Source organism: Nymphaea colorata, chromosome 1, assembly GCF_008831285.2.
Source record: "Nymphaea colorata isolate Beijing-Zhang1983 chromosome 1, ASM883128v2, whole genome shotgun sequence".
NCBI lineage: Eukaryota > Viridiplantae > Streptophyta > Magnoliopsida > Nymphaeales > Nymphaeaceae > Nymphaea > Nymphaea colorata.
Genome location: NC_045138.2, coordinates 31,445,512 through 31,469,771, shown reverse-complemented (window position 1 = coordinate 31,469,771; position 24,260 = coordinate 31,445,512). Strand labels below are relative to the sequence as shown.

At 40.4% G+C, this 24,260-nt stretch overlaps 1 protein-coding gene across 1 annotated transcript; it reads right to left on the bottom strand.

Annotated features, from left to right (window-relative positions):
- Positions 1-10,407: 10,407 nt before the first annotated feature.
- On the bottom strand, positions 10,408-13,659 carry LOC116256546 (leucine-rich repeat extensin-like protein 4). The gene is given in 2 exon segments (XM_031632944.2): positions 10,408-11,732; positions 11,735-13,659. Coding segments are annotated over 2 exon segments (2,493 nt in total). The 5' UTR covers positions 13,400-13,659; the 3' UTR covers positions 10,408-10,904.
- Positions 13,660-24,260: the final 10,601 nt, after the last annotated feature.

The following is a 24,260-nucleotide window of genomic DNA, read 5'->3' as shown; positions in this document are numbered from 1 at the left end:
AAATTGTGACTCTAGCTTTTCAGAGTTACCCAGTTATCTAATCAACATGATAGATAGCCAAGAGAAAAATGTAATAGACATTTTCGTTATGTAGTATTAGTTCTTTTTTTTTTTCATTGTTTTTCTCTCAACCATCTATCTGCTTCAGATGAACGACACTAATCAATTGGTTGGCTGACTCGGACAGTCAGCATCATTCACTCACTCATATATATATATATATATAACTTCTACCATTCTTATTATCTCTTGAATCTTCATTAGTGAAGATTTAATAAGAAGAAAGAGAGATCGAGAAGTTATGTGTGTGTTAAAAGCAATTAAAGATCAGACGTAGACACCAAATTTCAGATCCAAACCAAACAGTCGTCGGTTTGAGGTTTTTGGTGAAAGTACAACTTGTTGAAAATGGGCAGACCATATGCAGGAGTACATGAGAAATTAGAGACAGACCATATGCAGGGAGTAGAAACAACTTCAGTACTGCATTAAATCTTGATCAGAATAAATCTTCTCTTCTGTTTTGTCTGTTTTTTGTTTTTGGTAATTTGCCCAAAAGTTCTAGTAACAAATTTTTTTTGTCTGCCGACACTTTTAGTGGATTCTGGACCATGGATCGAATCCGATCATATGATCCTTTTGTCATTTTGTCTCTAAATTTATACTGTTTATACGGTTCTAACATATTCCGCCGTCCTGGGTCCAATCTGTTTGCATCACCATTTATATGGTTTTCAAATATTGTTCTTGGATTTCCCCGGATTCAAGCAGTTTAAGTCTGCAATTAGTAACCCTAGCAATTGCCTAAATCATATGTTATATGTAGTTTCAGAGCAACAGTTCAAGTAAATTATGATGTTGCTTTTATATTGTCTGTTTGATCTATCTGTCGAATGTCGAATAGTTAAAAATTAAAAATCTGTCGCTAAAAAAAATCACAAGAGCATGATGACAGTTTGCTTTCAGCCACATGTTTTAAAATTTTTATCCATCAAGCAGATTTGAATCCTTATGTGTATCTTACATGATTTGAAACCTAGGTTTGTTGGCCTACAAAATTCAATCTACATTAGAGCTTTAATTTTTTTTCTTTCCAATGTTACAGTATTAAATATTCTAGCACAACTCTGCATGTAGATTTACTGATAATTCTGACATGGCTGGCAAGACTGTTTACAGGAAAGTCCCAGAGTAGATCTTCCAAATAATTGGAACAAAATTTTGTACAACAATTTGTGACTACATATTTTATTTCGGACAACTGTGAGAAACTGCCGCACTTGCCGACGCGCTCGCAAGTGTAAAATGACCATCGAGTCCCGATTGCAACTGGAGGGCACCTTGCAGGGGTAAAATATGTCTGTCGCTATCAACTTTCACCATGTCTTTTTTCGGGTGAGCGGGCGAGACCCACTGCTCAGCTGAAAGCCACATTCTTCACCCAACCCTACATCCCCCTAGGGTATAGTGTTTACTTTCGGTGTCTCATAGTGCCGCCCTCATCGTGCTTCAACTTACATACCGATGGTTCTCCTCTTACAACACAGATAATTGGCAGATATTAGTCGCCTATCAGCCCCTATCTCATCCATTGTGCCGACTCCTTGAGAACAAATTTCACCATATCCTTTCAACTTGTGTTATTTATGAGGTGCATTTGAGTTAACCGAGGAGGGTCAGGTTTTTCATTCCCTTTTACAAAACTAGGTTTGGTAAAAAATGCTCAAACCAAGTTTTCTTGGCACTTAAACACCCCAAAACTTAATTTTGAAGTGTCATCCAAACACCCTCCAAGACATTTATGTTCCAGTTGGTGAATTAATACGATTATGAGACAATGGGAATCCTACTTGAAGGAAGGCGCCATACAAGGACACCAAATAGGTGATGAAGTGGGTGAAGAGCTGCCGTCAATATACTTGCTCTAAGGGCAATGGCACATGGAAGAGCCCCACAAAATATCTTTGTTTTCATATCATTCTCTAAATATTTGATTATTTTTATATATTGATGCTGCCAATGGCATGAGAGTTATTAAATTAGAGTCTTTCAAACCAACATTTCAAACCCACAGTGTTGTCTCTCTCTCTCTCTCTCTCTCTCATCATCTCTGTGATTCTGTGAATCACAGAGATGATGAGAGAGAGAGAGAGAACACTATGGCTGTGAGTGAACAAGAAGTATTCTTACTTACATCTTTTAAATTGTGAAACAATTTAAGATGAGCCGATCTATACCGGCTGATATGGCCAGTGCACGAGCTACCATTAAATGGTGAGTGATAAAAGCATATTATTTTGAGGTACCCATCCATTAATTGTTGCCCTTTCTTATGTAGAATATGTGGAAAGTAGAGAGAGAGAGAGAGCAGTGAATATCATTGATGTGGAGCGTGATCCCAAGAAAGCTCGGGTAATTAGGATCATAGTTACCAAGAAATTCATTTGTCCTTCTAAAAGATTGCTTTCCTTCTTCTACTTTCACCTACTCTTGCTTAACATTTCAGATGCTGAACCCCAGAACCATATTGCTTTAGTTAATGTTCATTCTCCTTACTTTTCTCTGAAATTGTCACTATAAGGGACATAGCATATCTGGTCGAGCTGCTGCCAATAAAAACTGCATCATTAGTCTGTTTCTCATGGGCACCATGCCTCTGCGCCAATGAGGTTAGAGAATTATACCAGCTAAGATCCATTGAGCTTATACCAGGCGATGCAGACTGGATCATGGGGGCAAGAGGAAGGGGAAGAGAAGGATCAAAAGGCCTCTAGTTTTTATCTAGGTTGTAGGATGAAATACTTTTCTCTCTCTCTCTTTCTCTCTCTATCTCATACACACACACATATATATATAAAAGTTTGGAAGGTATAAATATCTATGGCTAGGTAATCTATGAGTTGGTAAATGTGGACAAAAATGCATACCTGATACTTAGAGATCTGCTACAAGGAATAAGCAACACCTCATTCTATGGAAACTTTCAAATGAACCAAAATGATTTAATATATAATACAAACGTTCTCATCTCGATGTTTCCAAGTATCAAAATTTCCTAGATTTAAGACCTAGGAAAAATAAAAATATTTTCTCGAGGTTGATAAACCATAGGTTATTTTCTCGATGAAATATGATCTGGGTTGGCTCAAAGAAAGCGCCCGGCTAGCTGTTAGGGAACATAAATTTGGCTTTTCATCGTTTGGAACTTAGTCTGACCTTTGTGCAAAAAATGTGAGCACTCAAGTTTAGGAAAATCACAGTCTGAAAATGCGAGATTTTAACGTGAAAACAAGTTATGCATTTTGCTTCAAGAATTCTCTCTCACGCTTCCTTAGTGACACAAAAAACCAACTGAAAACACAGTTACTTTTTTTAATTAATATTCTTTTAGGTTTTCTCATGAATTGAAAACCTAAGAAGAAACACAGTTATTTATTTGTTTCATGAATCTCTCTCTCTATTTCTCTCTCTATAAAGCTTTCATATTTCTTGCTTCGGTTTTTTGTATGAGATTGTTGGTTTTGATACTCGGGGCAGGAAAAAGTGGTCCAAACACAAAACGGTCGCTCCTTTCCTATCCTATCCTATTAAAAGCATGCTCTACCGACAACATACATATATATATATATATATATAAAAGTAGAAAAATTAATTAGTGATTCTGGCTATCTAAAGCCACAAGGGCCGTCCAATCTATTGTAACGGACGAGTGAGAAAAAACAAGGAAAAAATGTATTTGGTATTACATCATATATTATTAGTTCACATGTTTTTCTCTCAATTTTCTTTTAACCATCTACCACTATAGATTGGATGGCCTTTAGTGATTGGTTAGATAGAGTCACCATTCACTCACTATATATTTATATATAAAATGTGCACGCTCTCTCTCACAATATATTATATACTTTGGATGATTGATCCAATCAAGTGCAACTCTCTCTCTCTCTCTCTCTCGTGAGGATTAATTGGACGTACTGGCGAACAATTTTTTTTTTTTATCAAATGATTCACATTCCAGTTTCTTTGAATAAAGAAGATGGCTTGGAACAGACCACCAGCTCACAATGCACCAAATTTCATGACATGACAGATTTTAACTTTGGAAATTATGACAACAAAGCATGGTTTTAAAATCTAACTCTTATCAACATTTTATATATATAAAATCTCATCGACACAATTTTACGTAGATGTACGCTCTTAATACCTAGCCACATAGTCTTATGCTACCAAAGATGTAAGTAAATCTTACATTTCAAATACAATTTCTGGTGTTAGAAATTAAAGGTGCGTTTGGTAGCCTTAGATCTCGGATATAAGGCTGATTTAAAATCCCTTTTATGTGACACTCCTAAGGTATGACCGTGAGATTTCACATTACCATGTAAACATTGAGATTCGAGATCTCCAGTGTGTGGCTAGAACCTCATATTTAAGCTTTTTTTTTTTTTTTTGAGAGGGGATGTCAGATTTCCAGTCCTTAAATAAAATGACATTATATATATATATATATATATATATCTATATATATATATATATATATATATATATATATATATATCGCCCCCGCATCGGATTTGGATTGGGATCAGATATAAGTATTACTAAATGTCAAACTTGGACTCCAACCCAAAACTCCAATGAAAGAAAATATAAATTTACATTCAAATTTTTACAGGTAGTCCGATTTAGGTATTCATCATAGCCGATAGGATCGGGTCCATCGCTTTGGATTCGGATCAACTGGTGTATCACAATCCTTGACACAAACGTGGCCTTGAGTAAAAGAGAAGTCCTCTATGCCAGTCAATCACCACCGTCGGTGAGGACACATCTGTCATTCCTTATCTGACACGTGTCCACATAACATTGGAGGATCGACCGCCCTGCATTAATTGGGAGTTGTTGCTTGGCTACGTGCACATATTTTTCGCGTTCATTTTTCATTTTTTACTCGCACCAAATTTGGCTTTTGCATGTTCCAGATCTCATATTGCATGAATTTTCTATATCCCAGTCGTTCCTTTAATGGAGACAAATCAATGGCGAAAAAAAAAAAGAGAGTTGGAAAACAGTGTAAAAAATTCATGCGCTGACATAAATATCATGCCTTGTAGCGCTGGATTTGCAAATAATAATAGTAATAATATTAAATAATTTTCCAAATAAAAGTCACAAATTTAACAAAAAATATTAAATAATCTCAAATTAAACTTTGGTCAACTTGAAAATCAAGGATGTAATTCAATGACACAAGGTAACCTTTCAAGTGAGTGAGAGGTTCCCTCTACTTCAGAGGGTCCTGAGCAGCATCAGTGTCGGTGATGGCAATAGTGCACTCTTCAATTTAATCATACTTTAAGATGTAAAGGCATGACACTCGAAAGAATCGAATTAGAGGCGTGCACTTTCACAAGCCTCTAACCCAACCAGCTGCCCTATGCCCATTAAATTCAAACTTATGGTGTTTGACCCATTTTATTTGGAGTTATATAGCATCACATGAAGCTTGACCAACTATATAAAAAGGGTTTCCTCATTTTGATTGAAGAATAACTCCAGGAGGACATATTTTGAGAGATGACCAACCTGATAATCTCCATTATAATAAGCACAGATTATTTAGGGCATGTTTGTTTTCCTTTTATTCGAGCGGAAGTGATCTGAGATTCACAGTTTAAGCAAACGGCGGATTTCAGCAGCATGGATCTCAGATCCGCATTCACAAATGTAGTCAAATTATGAGATTAATCCAATTAAAGCAGATCTTACTTTGAGGTTTCGAACCGAAAAGTTCATTTTAAGATTCAGAATTGGATTTTGAACTCGATTGGTTCAGGCTGACTGTTCTGAAGACATACAGAGATTAGATTGGGTTTTTCCTTTCTTTTTTCTCTTGTGGCTGTGTCCAGTCAAGACTGGTCCGATCTGATTTCTTAATTGGATGTTAAATTTGAAGTCGTATGCCATTGAAGTTTGTGACATGCTTCTTTTTTGTGTTCTCATTGTATTGGAAATTATTTAATTTGTATGATGGCCTTTTTTTTTAATGTCTGATTTTTTGGCAAAAGGTTGACGGCCTACCCCTCCGCAGGTTTTCACCGGAAAAAGGTTCGGTTCGGTCCGCTATTCATTTTGTCCGAAGCATTGACATCCCTATTAAAAGTGACAAACATAAAAATGATTTTTTCCAAAGAACTTCTAAGACATTGTTTCAACTAGTTACATAGTTCACATAAAACTTGATAAATCGTTTTTTTTCCTAGAATTATATAAATCCCAAAACTTCCAACAGCAGATCCCACACAAACCCAAAAGATTTTGTGTAATGAAGTTGGAATTGGCATTCAATGCCGGCGGCAAACGAAAGGTTTTTCCGGCAACTTGCCGGAGAAATCAATTTCGGCTTGCTAAATGGTGTCATTGCATCTGGCACCACTGATGATGATGATGATGATATTATGGCACCATTGATGATGATGATGATGATGATCTACATTGATATACATTTCCACACGTACATCATCCATCCCCCGTTGGATCGTGCAAACAGAGCAAATGCCAAAGATGCCTTAAATTTGGGTCTCTCGTTTCGCGGCACGTCTCATCGTTTCCGTATTAAAAATTTATGGCTTTCTTAGCCTGGTTTTATAAAGTCTAATATTCACATAATTGATGCACTTTTGCTTTTTTTAATTTAATTTTAAAAGTATACGCTTTTTAATTAAATATTAAATTCTATAGACTAGGGCAAATGGCTAAGGCGTGCCCACCACATTTTTTTTGCTTCCTTTTTATTTTTTTGCCTTTCTCTTTATTCCTTTTACAACCTTTACCATTTATCACTCTTTCTTTTGCGTGTTCTCTCCTCCTTTAGCATTTACTGCCGTTAAATGCTTTTAGTGGCGAGTACAAAAGGGAGTGCCTCTATTGAGGAGGACCACTTTGGGATGAGAGAGTGAGTTGTGGGGAGCCATTAATCTCCGTTTTCGGCAATAAAAGACTGACCTTAATGCTCAGTTACTGAGCACGATTTCCGGTCAACGGCGGACCCATCTTTGAAGGAACCGGGAGTTGACTCTTCTGCGGCAAGCGACACTAGGTTCGATTCAAAATTAAACGTGAAAAATGGTGGTGCTCTTTTTGTGGCAAGTTCTATTTTTCTTATATATATATATATATAGGGACCTTGACATTTTCAGATTTGTTTGTACCAAATTCCAATTATATGTAAAAAATGAATTTGAAATCGTGTACTTGAGATGTGAAAATATGGGTTTCTAAGTTCTAAATCACCAAAGTTTCTTACTTTTTTTTTTTTACTGTCGATTTGAACATATTTCCAAAGTTAGAACATGTTGAGATTTAAAGGGCACTGATTAATCTTTTGAGCTAAACTTATAGTGGATACCCACTAAAAATTAATATTGACAACGACTTGAGTTCCATTTCACATGGAATACAATTTCTCCACCGTTCACTTGGGGGGTCAAGACTCAAGAATGACCCACCAAGACACGCCGCTGTCACTTTCTCAAACGAATTCACAAGAGTTCACTGGAATTCAGCCCCTTTTCACTTTTCTTACTTCTTAGTGATCATTCAAAAAGCAAGGCTCAGGGGACCTATATGGTTAGGTAACAATTCGGTTTGACACATCTCAGCCCACCCTTTAATAGCTTCGGTTTTAATTGATCAATTATTTAACAACTCCATTTAAAATTTATCAAAAGCGATATACCTAATGACCTGATTAGCTATAAAGATCTGGCCTCAAGCCACGAAAATAAGCTCATAAAAATCTTTGGCTAGGGTTGCCACTGACCTGTATCTGGTTTTAGGGTTTTCCCATTTTCTGTTGTACTGAATCTGAATCTAACTCCATTTCCGACGTATTTAACTGCCGGAATCCATTTTGCAACCTACCTTTGGACAGGTCTCGTTTCTCTGCATATGAAAATTTTCTCCTTTTGTTAAAGGTCTTTGGTAGATTAGCCAAGCTGGCCAACAATCATTTTGGCTTCGTTTTCATTTGGTGAGGAAACTTGTTCACTCATTCAATTGGGAAAAAGACTTGTATAATACAACAAAACATAATCAGCCATATAATACTCGTACAAAATGCGTCTTTTTTAAAAAAATGTCAAAAAATAAAAAACATGAAAAAACGTGTATTATACCCTATTTTTTCATATTTTTTATGATTTTTTATAATTTTTAAGGTTTATTAAATGTTTTAAATTTTTGAAAAAATTGTCAAGATTTTCTCATTTTATTTTCGAGATATACAACTTTACCGTAACATTTTTGTGACAATGGACTTTTAGCTAACATGCAGCCGAGAATGGTGGAAGTTTTCCCTTTACCTACCTTCCCATCAACGGAAAAAAGAGCTCGAAAAATGGCTCGATCCGGCCTTGGTCGGGCACACATTGACTCACATTTCAGGCTTGGCTCGGCACGGCTCGGTCACCCAATCGCAAACAGCAATCCGAATTGATAATCGAAATACGATGAAAATCAGATCAGATTCGATAAAGTTAAAAAATGAAAATTCCAAAACCATATCTAACCATTTAAGGTCCCTCATAACAGGTAACTCAGCCCCATGCCAGTAGGCCAAAGGGGTCATCATCTAATCGCAACCAAATGGGATGCACTCAGGGAGAAAAAAACAAGCTATTTTGTTGTGCTGTCAAATGCAAACATTAGGGTTTTCTGCTTTTGTCCTACCAGAAGCTATGAAGAAGAAATCCATGGCAATAACTGAAGATCATCACACATGGCTACAGTGAGCTGTGGACCCTTTCTTTTCTTCTTCTTTTTTTTTTCTTTTTTCCTGTTTCTTTTCCTCTATACCCACCTGTCAGACAGAAAAAATACACTGTGTTCAGATGCACAACAATGAAAGGCCTCATCTTTTTCTTCCCTTGGCTGCCATTCTTACTGGCTTCTCTGCTTAAGCTTGTCACCTTTTACTGTTAAAGTAAAAACCATGAGACCTCCTCCAACAAGTTTACCTGCACATAGATCTGCTGAAAAAACTGAAATGCCCACCCACCACTTTCACCTATAGTGAGAACCAGGTTGCCTGAAAAGCGCGTAAGCCAGGAAATTCCCGGTTTAACTGTGGGTGGAGAACCATATCAGATAAAAAAAGTTCATTCAAACTTGTCTTTTTTCTTTTTACTGCTGCAGTAAACACCAGGGAGACCTCTCCTGCCAGTTTTTTAACTGCAAAACTGGAAGACCCATCTTACATTTTCATGAGTGGCGGGACCCAGATCGCCTGTAAAGTATGGCCTGAACTATAGTAAATTCCAGGATTAACTGTAGGTAGAAGACGATGTTAGATAAAGGCTCATTCAAAGCTTGGAAAAAAGTTAATGATTTTGAATTTAAATAAGAACAGTGCCACACAGAAAACTATAATGGATCTGACAGAGAACAAGCTGCGTGAGCCCACCGGTGTAGAGAAGGGGTCCATGCACCCAACTACCCTTATCTTGGTAGCCGTCCATCTCTTGCCAATCATCGGCATCAACGGCTCTGAGAAGCCACTGATCTTTATATTTTTAATGTAATGGGATAGGACTATAAGAAACTAAAATAGGAAGAGATCCCCAAGACAGTTAGGCCTTAGGTGCAAGCAAATGGGCATTGAAATCATTGAGCAAGCAACCACCCACATGCAATCAAGGAGGTTTCTGCATTTAAAATTGCCTCCAGACTAGGGTTTCCAAGTTCAAATGTCAATCCTGAAGATCTACATGAGGTCTTCAAGAACAGTAAAAGTCGGTCCTAAAAAAATAAGACTTGGAAAAGAAAGAGATGCTACACACAAAGTCTAATGTTGCCGTCTTCCTTTCTTCACACACTCCGATGCTTCTTCACTCTGCAAGAATCGCCCGCATCACAGGCAACCAAAGAACCTATGAGATTGTATATCGATGCCAATCGGTTCAGTCATGAACACATTCAATGACTTCAGCTGAAAAACTAATATAAAAGACAAGGGATAGCTTAGCTTGTATGCCCATGGATTCCACACGACCTAGAACTTAGAAATAACCTTTACCAAGATCTCCCAACATCAACAAGCCCAAAAAGAAAAAGAGGATCAGAGACACTGCCAGCAACATCTAGGTTTTGCCTGAAACCATCACCAACATTATAATCCTGCCCGAACTTACAGCGCAGGAGATGCAGGAGCAGTGCTCAGATCTGTGTAAAAGAAATCAAATTCGCGAGTCTCTATCGTATTATCAAGCATTCATAAGAGGAAATTTCAGCATTCATAAATAAAACAAAGTAGCTACCGTCTTATCACCATTTCAATAATCCACATACACTTGAGAATAAGAAGGTAAGATATCAACATCAGACCAATTAAGAAAACCAACAGAAAGAGAACCACCATTCAATTTATGCAAATAAATATGTAATCATCATATTATAACGATAGGAACAAAGTATGATAGAGACACCAGAAGCACTCCCCATGAATTTGATCCACTATACATCCCTTGGCTGCAACTAAGATCTCTCTCTCTCTCTCTCTCCCTCTTTCCCTCCCACTCTCTCCCTCTCCCTCTCTCCAATCTTTATTCACAATCTTTCAAATAAATGACCCTCTACTGTTTCTACCTTTCTTATCTCCTGTTTCACTGCCTCACATGTTACACAATTCTTACACAAAGAACTGAAACTGCGATTCAAGATACACAAACTGAATCTTACTTAAATGGATCAATGACAATTAGGCAACAAGGTTGCCCACAGAGTATCTTTGTTTTCCTCTTCACACCATGGATCAATGAATCACAATTGTAAAAACCAGCCATGGATCCAGCTTGACGGCAACGATTAAATGTGCTGCTCTTGAAGAATGCTCAAAAGAATCAATAGAACGGAGGCGGTGGTGGCGAACTATAATTGAAGCCCTTCACCGGCGGGAGCGGAACGCTGTACGAAGGTGGCGCCACCGGTGATATGGAATACGGAGCAGGTGGTGTTGGCGTCTCGCAACCAGGCTTTGGTGGCGGTGCATACTCACTTGGAGGAGCCGGTGGGCTGTATTCGCTTGGTGGTGATGCTGATGGAGGGGGGAGCACTGGCGTGGGATGCGGAGGGGTGACATATTCCGGCGGTGGGACGGATGCAGGTGCAGGTGATGGAATAGATGGAGGTAACGACGGCGGTGGTAACGATGGCGGGGGCAGAGATGGTGGTAATGATGGCGGGGGCAGAGATGGCGGTAATGAAGGCGGGGGCAGAGATGGTGGTAATGATGGAGGAAGAGATGGTGGTAGCGACGGTGGTGTTAGTGATGGCGGGGACAGAGATGGTGGAATGGAGTAGGGTGCTGGTGCCGGAGATGGATATGGTGGAGGCTCTATGCAAGGCGGAGGAGGAGGAGGTGGAGGCTCTATGCAGGGCGGTGGAGGCGGTGGTGGAGGTTCAATGCAAAATGGCGGTGGAGGAGGTGGGCTTGAGGGCGGAGGCGGTGACTGCGATGGTGGTGGAGGTGGGGAACTGTAGACTGGTGGTGGCGGAGGTGGAGAATGTACAGGTGGAGGCGGTGGAGGAGATTGCGAAGGCGGGGGTGGTGGGGAAGAATATACTGGCGGAGGCGGTGGCGGAGATTGCGTGGGCGGGGGTGGTGGGGAAGAATATACTGGCGGAGGCGGTGGCGGAGATTCCGTGGGCGGGGTGGTGGGGAAGAATATACTGGCGGAGGCGGAGACTGCGTAGGCGGGGGTGGTGGTGGAGATCTGACGCAGTAGACGGGAGGTGGTGGTGGTGATGGAGGTCTGACGCAGTAGACGGGAGGTGGTGGAGGTGGTGGTGGAGATCTGACGCAATATGGTGGATGTGGCTGTGAAGGAGGTGGTGGCGGTGGGGGAGGTGGATGTGGCTGTGAAGGAGGTGGTGGCGGTGGGGAAGGTGGATGTGGCTGTGAAGGAGGTGTTGACGGTGGGGGAGGTGGAGGTGGAGGCGGTGGCGGTGGTGGCGGAGGAGGATTACCATATGAAGGAGTAGGGGATGGAGTTGGTTGTGGATAAGATGGTGGTGGGGGAGGAGGAGGAGGTGGTGGAGGAGGAGGAGGAGGAGGAGGTGGTGGTGGTGGTGGTGGTGGTGGTGGTGGTGGAGGAGGAGGAGGAGGAGGCGGTGGTGGTGGTGGAGGAAGAACAGGTGGGGCAGGGCTGCACTTGAAGGAGTTGCAATCAACAGGATGTGACAAGAACGACTTACATTGCTTGACAGGCCTCTGCTTCGGCCTGTCGGGCAGGCAATTTCGACGATCGTCGAACGCCGGAAGGTACAGGCAGCTCGGAGCCTCGCCGGTGAAGAAGTTGTAAGAGAAGGTGAAGTTCTTCAGATGCGGCAGCTCGCAGATGCTCTCCGGCACCTTCCCAGACAATAAGTTGTGCGCTACGTTCAGCTGCTCCAGGTTGCGAAGCCCCGCCAGGGTATCCGGCAGCGGCCCCACCAGCTTGTTATAGCTCACATCCAGCACCGTCAGGCTATGCAGCAGTCCGAACTCCGACGGCAAGCATGCGCTCAGCCCATTGTTCATCAAGATGATCTCGTTCAACGTGTTCGCCATATTGACAATGCTTCGGGGAACACAGCCATGGAAGCCATTGTTCGCCAGAACAATGACGGAAACAGGCGAGTTGCCGAGATTGGACGGGATCGTGAATTTGAACCTGTTGTTATTGATGAAAATGGCGTCCAGAGGCCTGTCAAAGAGCCTGCTGGGCACCGAACCTTCAAACTCATTGAACCTGATGTCCAAGAACTTCAACGACGGCAGATCCAGCACCACCTTGGGGAACTTGCCGGAGAACCTGTTGTTGCTGATGTCCAGCTCGAAGAGGACCTTCATCTTACGGAAGGTCTTCGGCAGGATGCCGCAGAAGCGGTTGGAGTTGATGTGTAAAAGGGCCAGATCCGCGAGCAGGCCGAGTTCCGAAGGGAGATATCCGGCAATGTCGCCATGGTTGAGGTCGACGCCGGCCACCACCGTGAGGTTTGGGTCGTGGAGAGATGGGGAGCAGAAGACGCTGGTGTAGTTGCACACATGGGGGCCGACCCAGTTACCTGTGAGGTTGAGTGGGTCGGAGAAGATGGCCTTCTTCCATGCTTGGAGGGCAATGTAAGCGCTCCTGAGCCTCGGGTTCTCGAAATGGAAGGAAGGGTCGACCCATATGGCCTCACACCTGCCTTCCCCCTCCTGTGAATCTACCTCATTTTCCCCATCAGCAGGAAGAGTGGCGGTGGAAAAGCCAGGGGAAATGAGGAGGAAGACGAAGAAGAAGAGGAAAAATGGGAGATGGTGGTGCATTTTTGATCTTCTCATGATGGAGGCATGGCTTGCAGAGAGAGACATGGAACCATTTGGGGATGGGGAGGGGGAGACACAGACAGAAGGAGAGAGAGAGAGAGAGAGAGAAGAAGGGAGAGAGGGAGATGTCTGGTTCTCTGGCTTTTTGGTGTTTTTAGAGACAGAGGAGAGTGGTGGCGACGAGTAACATCACAGCCAGCCAAAACCCAGCTCAAAAAAAAAGAAGGGAAAAAAAAAATGCCACTCTCTCTCTCTAGTTTCTCTCTCTATGTCGACTCTCTCTCTCTCTCATGTCTCTTGCAGCTGTGAGTTGTGTCGTCTTTATAACGAGCAGATGCTATCCGATCTCTTTCTTTTCTCTCCCTAGACGTAATTTGCTGGCGTGATTATTATATGGGCAGAAATTAGGTTTCGTATTTGAAATTTATTCTCTTCCTGCTTTTGCAAGAAGGGGAAGGGCCGGTAGGGCCGGCGATGGCCGGAGGAGGGGAATGGGTGGGCATTTGCCCCCCACACGAGGCGCAGAAGCGAAGTTGGGGAGGAGGGATTTCGAAAACCGCGTTTGGAGGTGGAAGAAGGTGTGGGACCCACCAATGGAAAACAACCTTTTGCGAAACCGCTGCCGGTTTTGTTTACTGTGTCAAACCCTAGTTAGCTCAATTTAACTCTCATTCTTTCCTCTTCTTCCCCATCCATGTTCTTGATGGCGGTGTTGATAAAGGATGCTCTCCCCTTTTGGCTGCTTCTGCTTCTTCTTTGTCCACACCCCATTTTTAGGGTTTTTCTTTTTTTCTTGGAAACATGGTTGAATGCACCAACCAAGCTGGTTTCCATGGTCCAAATTTTGGCTTCAAATCCATTTTCACACCATTCATGACTTTTTATTTGTTCACGAAAGACATTTGAGAAGTGGTTCCACTTGAATTTGAGCTCGAGAGACCCACCATCCAGTTGTAGGCGGAAGTTTCAATCAAACCTCTTGTCCTGCTTTTAGATTGGGCTTATTTTCTTTTAAATCTATGTTTGAGTAGATTTCAAATCCAAGGAGCTAAGTTTCTTGGATGGTTATGGTGATTATGGATTCTTAATATCCGGTAGTCGAGCCGATAGTCGAGTCGAGCTGAGTTCCGGGTACCCGACAGTAGCCCGGTGCTGGGCCTTAATTTAGACTCTTCAAATAAAAATAAAAATTTGTTAAAGCTCCTCCGCCCATTACGCTAAAGAACGTTAAGAGTTCAATATTTCATGGCAGCGTTGAAAACTCTCCCTTCAAAATTCAACTTGAAAGAAATTTGTCTTGTGATAGTTTTGAGTGGAAGACAGTTGCAATTCATTTAAGCGGCCTGGTGTCTACATTTTTATTTTCTATGATTAAAAAGAAAAAAGAAAAATAAAACAATGAAGAATTTTAATCTTGGCAGCCATTTTTTATTAATTTAATAGTTAATACTCATATATACATAAGGGTTAGGTGAAGGTCCCCATAGGCATAAGCCCCAACACAAAGGGGCTTAACCATAGTTAAGTTTAACCTAACCAGGGGATGCCGATGCCGATGCCGATGCCGCTCTCTCCTGATGCATGCATTCATGGCATTCATGGCCGTGGTGGTGGCCGCCCCTTCCTCGCCATTTTTAGAGAGAGAAAATGAATGGCAAGAGATTTTCATGTAAGTTTGTGGGTCCCAGTTCTGGAGCCCCTGCACGTGAACGGGGCCCACCTCCTACGTCCGTTGCCTGCCGCCTGGACTGTCGGCGCCCGTGCTCCGGCCGCTTCCCCACCGGCGTACCGCCCACGTTGTCCGTTCCCCCCAGGAACTCGGCGAGTCGTAACGACTCTCAAACGCGTTCGATGGGGAACTCAAGTAAAAGACCGAGGAGGGTCCCGGTCGAACTCGTCAGAAAAAACGGTTCCATTGTGTACCGTTTTTTGTTTCGCAGCGACGTATCGGTATCGGTGTCTGACCGACGGAACGGCCCCACCTGGCGGCAGCCGCGTCCCACACGGCAGAGAGTAACGCGCTAAAACCGGCTACGCCGGTGCACGCACGCACACGTGGCGGTACGTCGGGAAGTAGGAAGACCCCATGTGCTCGGTCGTCGTCCAAAAAATTATTATATTTTAATGGTGGTGGACTTTTCTGTTGCTGAATACTCAAATCACCACCCGATCTTTTTTCTTCATAAATGTATGCGCCAAATCTTTTTGATTTGCAAACTGCCCCCCTTCTTACTCGTCGGCGTGACGGAGAACAAGTAAAGCTTTTCGCTTTTTCTTCTTTTGATTATTTAACTTGTTCTTTATTTGTCGCCCTAGATTGTAAAAAAATAAATAAAATAAAATAAAAGTTTGTTTTGAATGGATTCGCAACTTGATGATCATTAATGATTTTTTTTTAAAAAAAAGTACAAAGAGTTGAGGAGTGCTAGCCGCTAGGGGTAAAGAAGCAAAGCGGCTATTGAAAGGTGTGAAATTCATACGGACTTATTAAATTTGGATGAAAATTGGAGTTAAAGTTAGTACGAATTGTTGTTAATTTTTAAAAGATTAGATTCGATTTCGTTGCATTTTCTCGTTTCTAGTTCCATTCATTTTCGGCCTCAATAAAAAATATTGCAAATTCTTAAAAATTGATTTTTATGTTTACTGTTAAGTGTTAAGAAACTTTATAATCCTTCTCTTGTGTCTTTTGCGTCTAAAGTTCACACAATTTGTGTTCAAATAATTTGTAGTTCAAAAAAATAACATATTAAATCATGGCAATGGCCACGAATTTTGTAATACAGAACCCATTGTAAATATGTTTCTTAAATTAAAAAATATAAGGAATGAAAAAATCGACTTTTGGCGGCAGTTCACGGAGAAAAGGGGGAAGGGGCCTTTTATGAAAACCTATTTCTGATAAAACTAAAAAAAAAAAAGGCAATGAGGAAAATTAAAAATTTGGTCGGAACCGGGAAAGGCGGGAGGGTAGAGACCGTCCTTGGAATGAATAAATGTTGGGCCCCACGGCTTCGCTGGATTGACGGAAGCCGCGGCTTAGCGGCTCGGGAGAGAGCTGGACGGTCGAATGGGGTTTGACTTTCTTTACTGACAGATATGCCCCCCGTCCTACTGGATCTGCAGGGGCAGTTGTACGGACAACCTGACCCGGTAATTTTTTCAATTCCGGAAAAATCTATTTATAAAATTACTGAACATATCAAAATTAGGAAGCGTGCATGTTCGTGTCCACGTTCATGTACTTTGCAGTCTCTGAGGCCCGGATCGGATTATCCAGATCCAATCAATGACAGAATTCGAACCCAGTTTACTGGATTCTGGATCAGATTGGACCTCATTGTCCAGAAACTCTAAATCGGTTAGGGATGTCAATGAATCATATTTGGGTCAGTTAACTGACCAAATTTCTTAAGAAAGTCCGATATGAAAAAAAAAATCTAATGAAGAAATAAAATCCAATTTAGATTTACGAACTAACAGCTGATTGAATTGGGATTGATAACTCGAATTAGCTCGTGTTCAAGCCTAGATCCAACTAATTCTTGGAATCAGGAACCGGTTGTCAACAACTAACTCGTGATACCATTCTCATATCCAAAATAAAAGTTCAAGAACCGATACAAAAGTTGAACAATAGGTTGGGAAAACAAGATCTGGTTAAAGACCGATTGCAAAGTGTCCTATTTCAAGAATCCAAATCTGGATCCTGGTGGGAGGTCCAAGGCGGGGACCCATTTATCTGTGTCAGCTTGTTATTGAGACGATAAGATTAAACTTTGGACCCATATGGCGGCTGGTAACGTCATGATAAGGACTCGGATGTGGATCTAGATAAGGATCCAAAACATGGGGACCCATCGGTTTGTTTCATTGCCTGTTCTCAGCAAGCTAAAAAGGACTTGAATTCCAAAAGTTGTAACCCATAACCGACCCAATCGGTTTCCTATAATCCGATTCTCATGGGCCTACGATCCAAAACCCGCTACCAATTGGATCTAGATCCGATCATTCACAATCCATATCCGGATTCGACCTACAAATTTTGGACTCCAAAAAGAATTAAAAAAAAAAAAAAACATCTTCGAGGAACAAAAGAATACATACACAAGAAGAGACAAAGTATCCTTCCATTTGGTGACAATCAAGTCAAGGATGGAATAGATCCTCCTGATCTGACCGTGACCACGGGAGAAATTCCCTCCCAAAGTTAGGTCCAAAACTTGGGGTGTAAGTCCGCCAAGGGAATCTCTTCGTAGACATTTTCTTCCTGAGAATTACTTCCTCTAGTGGAGAATTCTTCAAATCTTTTCCATGTTCTTTAAATCCCAAACCAAGGAAAAAATTTTCCGAGAGACTTTATCCGCAATGACTTTTTATGGCCGGAATCGGGTTATATTTCTTTTTACTTAATAAAATTTTCCAAGTTACAATAGGAGATCAGCAAACTCGAGGTTGCTTTAAGTAAAGGAAGAAAAAGGCCATCTTTTGGAGTAAATGAAGAAGAATTGTGGGGTGTGTGACTGTTCAAATATTTTCCTCTACATTTCGTCCCGCCAGTGGTTGGTACAATTTTCACTGTCCTTCTTTTTCACCTCGATGATCCTTTCTAGAGACATCTATGCAAGCTCCAGCGATGCCACCGACACCCTATATATATATATATATATATATATGCATGTTTTCTTTAAAAACCAATAATTATAAAAAATGAAGAAAAAAATTAAAAAATGCACATAAATATTTTACTATAACTGGAAAGACTCTGAATTGTTTATATTGTTGAGCGTACGCCTCATATCTTTCATGGTTATCGAGGGTCTTTTAGTCATTTTGTCATATGATCCATGCTTAAGACAGTGGCAATCCAGAGTTTAATTGGATGGAAGATTGATATTATGAAGGATGCAAAATTTGGATGTGTTTTAACAATTCAAAGGTTTAAGTGCGTCTTTGAAAATTTCTCAGAAATAAAATGTTAAAAGAAGTACCGAACTTTACATGGTGTATATAATAATAACATAGTTACCAAACAAACTTGGACTCCCATCCAAAATTTCGAAGCATGAAGCGTTTTTCTTTGCAAAAAATTTGCCAAATAAAAGGAAATTGTATTGTAATTAATATACTGCAAAAATATGCAGAGCAATTTGAGTCATGGATCCTGTGTCCTATCGTGGACCCGGATGCACGTCATGGGTCCGATTCACTAAGCAGCGGATAATGGTGCTTATGGCGAACCTACTAGGGTTGTTGGAAAGTGGACCCAAACCGATATTGTGGTCCAGTAAGCTAACGAAGCAAGGAATAACAAATCTCACTCATAATGGTCCCAACTTCTAGCATTTTGATCCAGAAAAGGTGAAAAAAGAGGTCCCCTCAATGGAAATGGATCCGGATCTCATCCAGATCACATCCAATTGCGTGTGTTGAAACGGCGGGACCAAGAACTAAAATTTCCCTGATCCGATGAGAAAACCAAGAGTTGGCAATCCCATATCCACCACTTGGATGTATGATTTGATCTGATGGAGCATGTGATTCGAATTCAACAAGTTATTCTTTGGTTGGATGCTTGAGGAAGGTCTTCATTGTGGCGACTGACAGGACACGGAGTCGAGCAAATCGGGTTAAATCTGGATCTGAATCAAACTCAAATTGGGCAGGTGGATCGGACTAAAAGCTCCAAGTTTGGACCAAATCTTGTCCAGTTGCAGGCAAAATGGATCTACGAGTTTAACTTGCGCCGAGCCGAGCCGATTTGGAGAGCCATCCCTTTTTTTTTTTCCTTGTCGACTTCCATTCGCCCCCGGCCTAAGTCGAGGATCCAGAACCATCTGAATGTGGGACCCACGGCATCCTCATGTGTGCACCACCAATGATGGTTATATGGACATACAATGCATGTGGATGGCATATCATGCATACAGATGGCATGCTCTGATTACGTAACTGATCTGGATCTGATGATCCAGATACAGACGGGAGAACCGGTGTTTCAGTGGATATCTGAATGTTGGAAGACCCGGAGAGATTTGGATCAAGGGCTCGTGGGGGATGAGTTTCGGGTTCGGGCCCACTGGATTTAAGGAATTCGGGTCCACGATGCGTAGGCGTACGTGGGCGTTGGTGCTATCTGTCCGTCTGCATGGGTTTGGCAAGGAAATGGGAGATGTAAATGTCCAGCTCATTGGATCTGAGCTGTGGATCACTTACTACCCGGACCCACATGGGCAATAACACGAATGCTGAGGGCGTTTCTGTCATTTACGGATGAAGGAGCCGACGGGTCTTCATGGGATGCTGACTTCTTGTTGATCACCTTAGCTGTTCTTGAGCTGTGTGCGACTATCTTAAATGACGAAAGTACCCTCCTTAGATGCCTCAAACGAAAAGAAAAAAAACTACTTTTCATTATTTTCTTGAGCTACCAAATTGAAAATAGAGGTAGTTTATTTTTCAGAATCTTTTAAAAAATTTTCATACTTTTAAAGAAAAAAGAAGAAGAAGAAGAAAAAGTTGGCCGGAAGGTAAGGCCTGACTTTTCTTCTCGTGTAGACACCTTCCACTTGGCATTGCTGCCATCGATTTTTACTGAATGCTGCTGTTATTTGACCATATTTATTATAAAATGGCATTTTACAGTATGGCCTTTGGCTTCTACATACGTGTGCGTGTGTGTCTGTGTGTTGGGGGAAGCTTCCTGCAATTTTAGTCTCAGATTCTCGAGCTTCTTTCTTCTTTTTCTTTTTTAAAAAATTAAGTTCCTTTTGAAAAGAAGTAGAATACGTCCAATTGAAAAGTAATAATCACGCAGCATCTGTAGTGCATTATATCCCTCATAATTGGCTTCATTCTTCTGTCTTTTTGATAGTCAACAAAATAATTGATAGCTAATGTGTAATTTGAAGATATATATATATATATATCTATATATATATATATATATATCTATATATATATATATATATAGAGAGAGAGAGAGAGAGAGAGAGAAATTGGTAAATATCAAACCACTAAAGTAAGCCACTTAATTTTGAATTAAAAATATTATAAAAAATGTGAACGTCTTAATGTGTTCATAAACAATAATTCAATGTAAATTATGTTCTAATTCAAGTTATTTATCTAATTTTTTTTGATTTTTTTACTATTCTAAATTTGGATGCTATAAGAGCCATTAATTTTTTATTATTAAACAAACATAATGAAAGTTAAAAAATGAATAACTTAATGCATGTTCATCATCAAACCACTTTTAAAATCACATCCATAAGATTAGACTGCATTAAAAATATCTTAATAATGATTTATTAGGTCTTGTTTTTGTCTTTTACTTAAGTATTCTGGTATTTACTAATTTTTCGATAGATAAAAGGAAGAGAGAAAGAGAGAGAGAAGTTTTGCTGCAGAAACAAAAGGTTTTCACTTTTTTTTTTGAATGGACAAAATTCAACTCGCAGACATAGAGTGCAGACCTCTTTCTTTGATATTTTATCATTTTTTCTTGGCTCCTGACCATATGAATGTGCCTAGCTACATAAGAGGCGGTGGTGTTTGGAAGAAGCAGCCATTAGATCATTGGATCATGAAGCGGTAAGCTCATGAAATTTGTAGGGTTTCTGAAGCTAGCAAAGTTCCAAATCAAAGTTTCAAAATTGTTCAAGAGATATACAAGGTAGACATCCCTTCATCAAAAGCAGTGGTGCAAATTTATATACATTTCTGAGATTTGGATTATAGTGAACATGTTCATAAACTGGTTTTGCAGGAAAAGAAAGGGCGTTGCAGACGCTTCCAAAATATTATGTTGCTTGTCTTGTCTTTGCGGAGCTTACCATTGCTGGTGATCTTTCATTGAATTGCCGGAGAAAAAAATTGTTCACTTTTAATGCATCAGACATGCCCAATATCGGATTTGGCTCGGCTGTATCAGTTGATGCACATCATATCAGCCACAAACTCAGATGTTGTTGGCGGATATGGGAATTAAAAATTTATGTTTCTTTATTTTGTTAAATATTTTAAAAATTGTTTGTTAATGAACTTTAGATAGAAATGCGAAATGGTCCAACATGGGCTGATGCATAGTGGCCAAGGTATCAATCAGCAAAGCAATATATATATATATATATATATATGAGAGAGAGAGACTCTTTAGTTATCATAATACTACCTAACCTTCCAGCTGTTTCTTGGACTCCTGCTCGCTCTGTATACGTGAACATTTTAAAATGTTTCTCAACTTAATCATAATAAAAGAATTCAAGATACTATGGAGATGGAAGTGCAGATACTATATATAAAAAAGTTGTTGACGAATCATTTTACCTTTTGAATTTAAAATATGTTTTCCTATTATTACTTTTTTTTTTTACTATTCTTCAGCTGTTCATGGTCTGTCTGCCCCACTTCTAAGAACAAGTTACTAAATTTGACAGAAAGTTTCTTACTATACCCGATAAATTGCTTCTGATAAACCTTGGTAAGACGAATTTGCGAACCTACCTTTTCCGCAGTTGCAATGAACCATGTTGGTATATACGCTCAAACCTCACAATGAATGTGCATTCATTTCAAAAACCAGAGAGAGGTTAGAGAGAGAGATGTGCAGACTTAACTCTAGACTTACGCATAATACACTTGTCCAACTTCTACAGAAATTTTAAATGGGGATGCTTCGTTTTGAAGCACTGAATATATTGAAGTTGTACCTATGGGAATAATGTCAGCTCAGCAGATTCCTGGACATCTATCATTACAAGATGAAGCCCTTCTTTAATGCTTAAATAAGAGGAGAGAAAAAGAAAAAAACGTATAGAGCAAGTAAACATGGCGCGAAACTGTCTTCATCCCTCAGTCCTAGTCTGTGACAGAGAAAACATTAAGAGTGTCCAGCAGCAGATTAATGGGCCGGACGTATGTGTTCAAACATATCGGGGTCCACTTTTAATCATGGAGCTGCCACCTGATAAAAAGAATATTTCGAGCTCCTGTAACCTGATGTATATGCAACCCAGATCGACCCTTGTGCTTAGACATTCTTTTGGTTCATGCCCATTTCAAAAATCCAAGATAACGTTCCAGCTAGATCCAAATGGGACTCTAGCTTCGTCTCCTTCGCCATTTCAAGACATCAGTATCAGGAAATCAATTTCACGATAGACTGGAACTTGTTTTTCTTTCTCAGCAAGACCTTAGAAGATGGGCATAAAAAGCAGTAGCAAAATCGAAAAGGCAGAACATTGGTAAACTTACTAAAATTTTGAAATCGCCACGGTATCACCTTTGAATAAAATATAATCGGAGTTGGGGGGTCGTTGAATTATTAGAGGTTCAATTCTTTTATATATATATATTTTTTCGAAAGATATTCTTTCGACTCCTATAAACTTTTTTATAAAACTTCCACGGATAAATTTTCTGGCTCATCATCATCATCTGCCGTTGGTAAATATCATGTAGTTTACGCTTCGGAACTCTTCTATGGCCACTTGTATAGGCCCTTAACTAGTATCACACGACTCAGATTTAACAAAGGCACCTCAGATGCCACCATTGGAGATGAATTTCAACTCGGAAGAATGGACCCCCGGTTTGAAATTTAGCAGGCAGGCCTTTGATGCTGACCTCTTCACCACTTTCACCTGAAACTCTGAAGATCTAAAGGTTTACCATGAAAACCTAAACGGACATCCCCCAACTTTTTAATTTTTTTTTTAAATTTTAAGATTTTGCAAACAAAATCTTCCCCTAACATAATTTCTTTTAAATTTTGTAACCTCTCGTAACCGTCAAGCTTACACCCCACATGGACAAACCTTAGAGGTACTGATTAGTTTGCAAGTAAGTCATGCTTCAAGCTACATGCTTACTTGTTAGTGAATGCGTAACTTTAGCAGTAGTGGTAGGAGAAGAGCAGGACAAGTTTTTCTCTTGGCAGATGGTTTCGCAGGTGGCGGCAAGAAAAGAACTTAGCAAAATAATGCAACTAAAAGTTCTAATTGCTATTGAAAAAATAAAAAGACAATTTGCCACTAAGAGGCTAGTGCTTGCAATTTGCGTATCTCAAGTAAAAGACAATTTGAAGGAGACTGAAAGAGTGGAACATGCATGGAAGTTTGGGGGAAACTCGAATTTGTCCAGTTCGAATGCAATATGGACCTTTCAATAAAGACTTGCAAAGCCATGCTGCACAACGCGGCACTGACAACGACACAAAACATTAGAAGCATTTTCTGGCGCTCGTTGGGGCAAAAGCCTCGTTAATGACAGGTATATATTCCGCCAGCCACATTTTTTTGTCTGTCCGGACAGTTCGGCCAGATGCTGGCTGAGTTTCATTGATCCGACCACACAGATATGGTCCGATCATCTAAATTCGCAAAAATAAAGAACGATGTTCCGTCATATAATCTCGATTTTGTTTGTTTTATATTCTGAAAGTGCAAAAGGCATCAACGGGATTATTTGAGCCATTGGTTCTGAATATTCCAACGGGATCTATGCAGCAATGGAGGAAGGACGTTTGGGTTCATGTGGGCAATTGCCCGAACCTGGCCATATAAAATTTCTTATTTTCATATTGATGCTTTGTTATCTTTTCATAATTTATATATGACTGTCCCTTCAAATTTTAAAAATTAAACTATTGATGCCTAGCAATCAGAAATTTCTCTCAACGATTTCTATGCAGTCAACTTTTTGAAATACAGCCAAGGCACAGCCATAGTGTTGGATGGCCCATGTATATGGACAGCCAACGCCAAGAATCCTCATGTATATAATTAGAAGAAGAGCTTATGGCCATGGCCACAAAGCCAAAGCCATCTACGCGTAGACAAGAGAGATGCCGTGTGTTGGGGGGGTGTGGGAAAAGGAGCACAATAATTAAAGTTTGTTCATT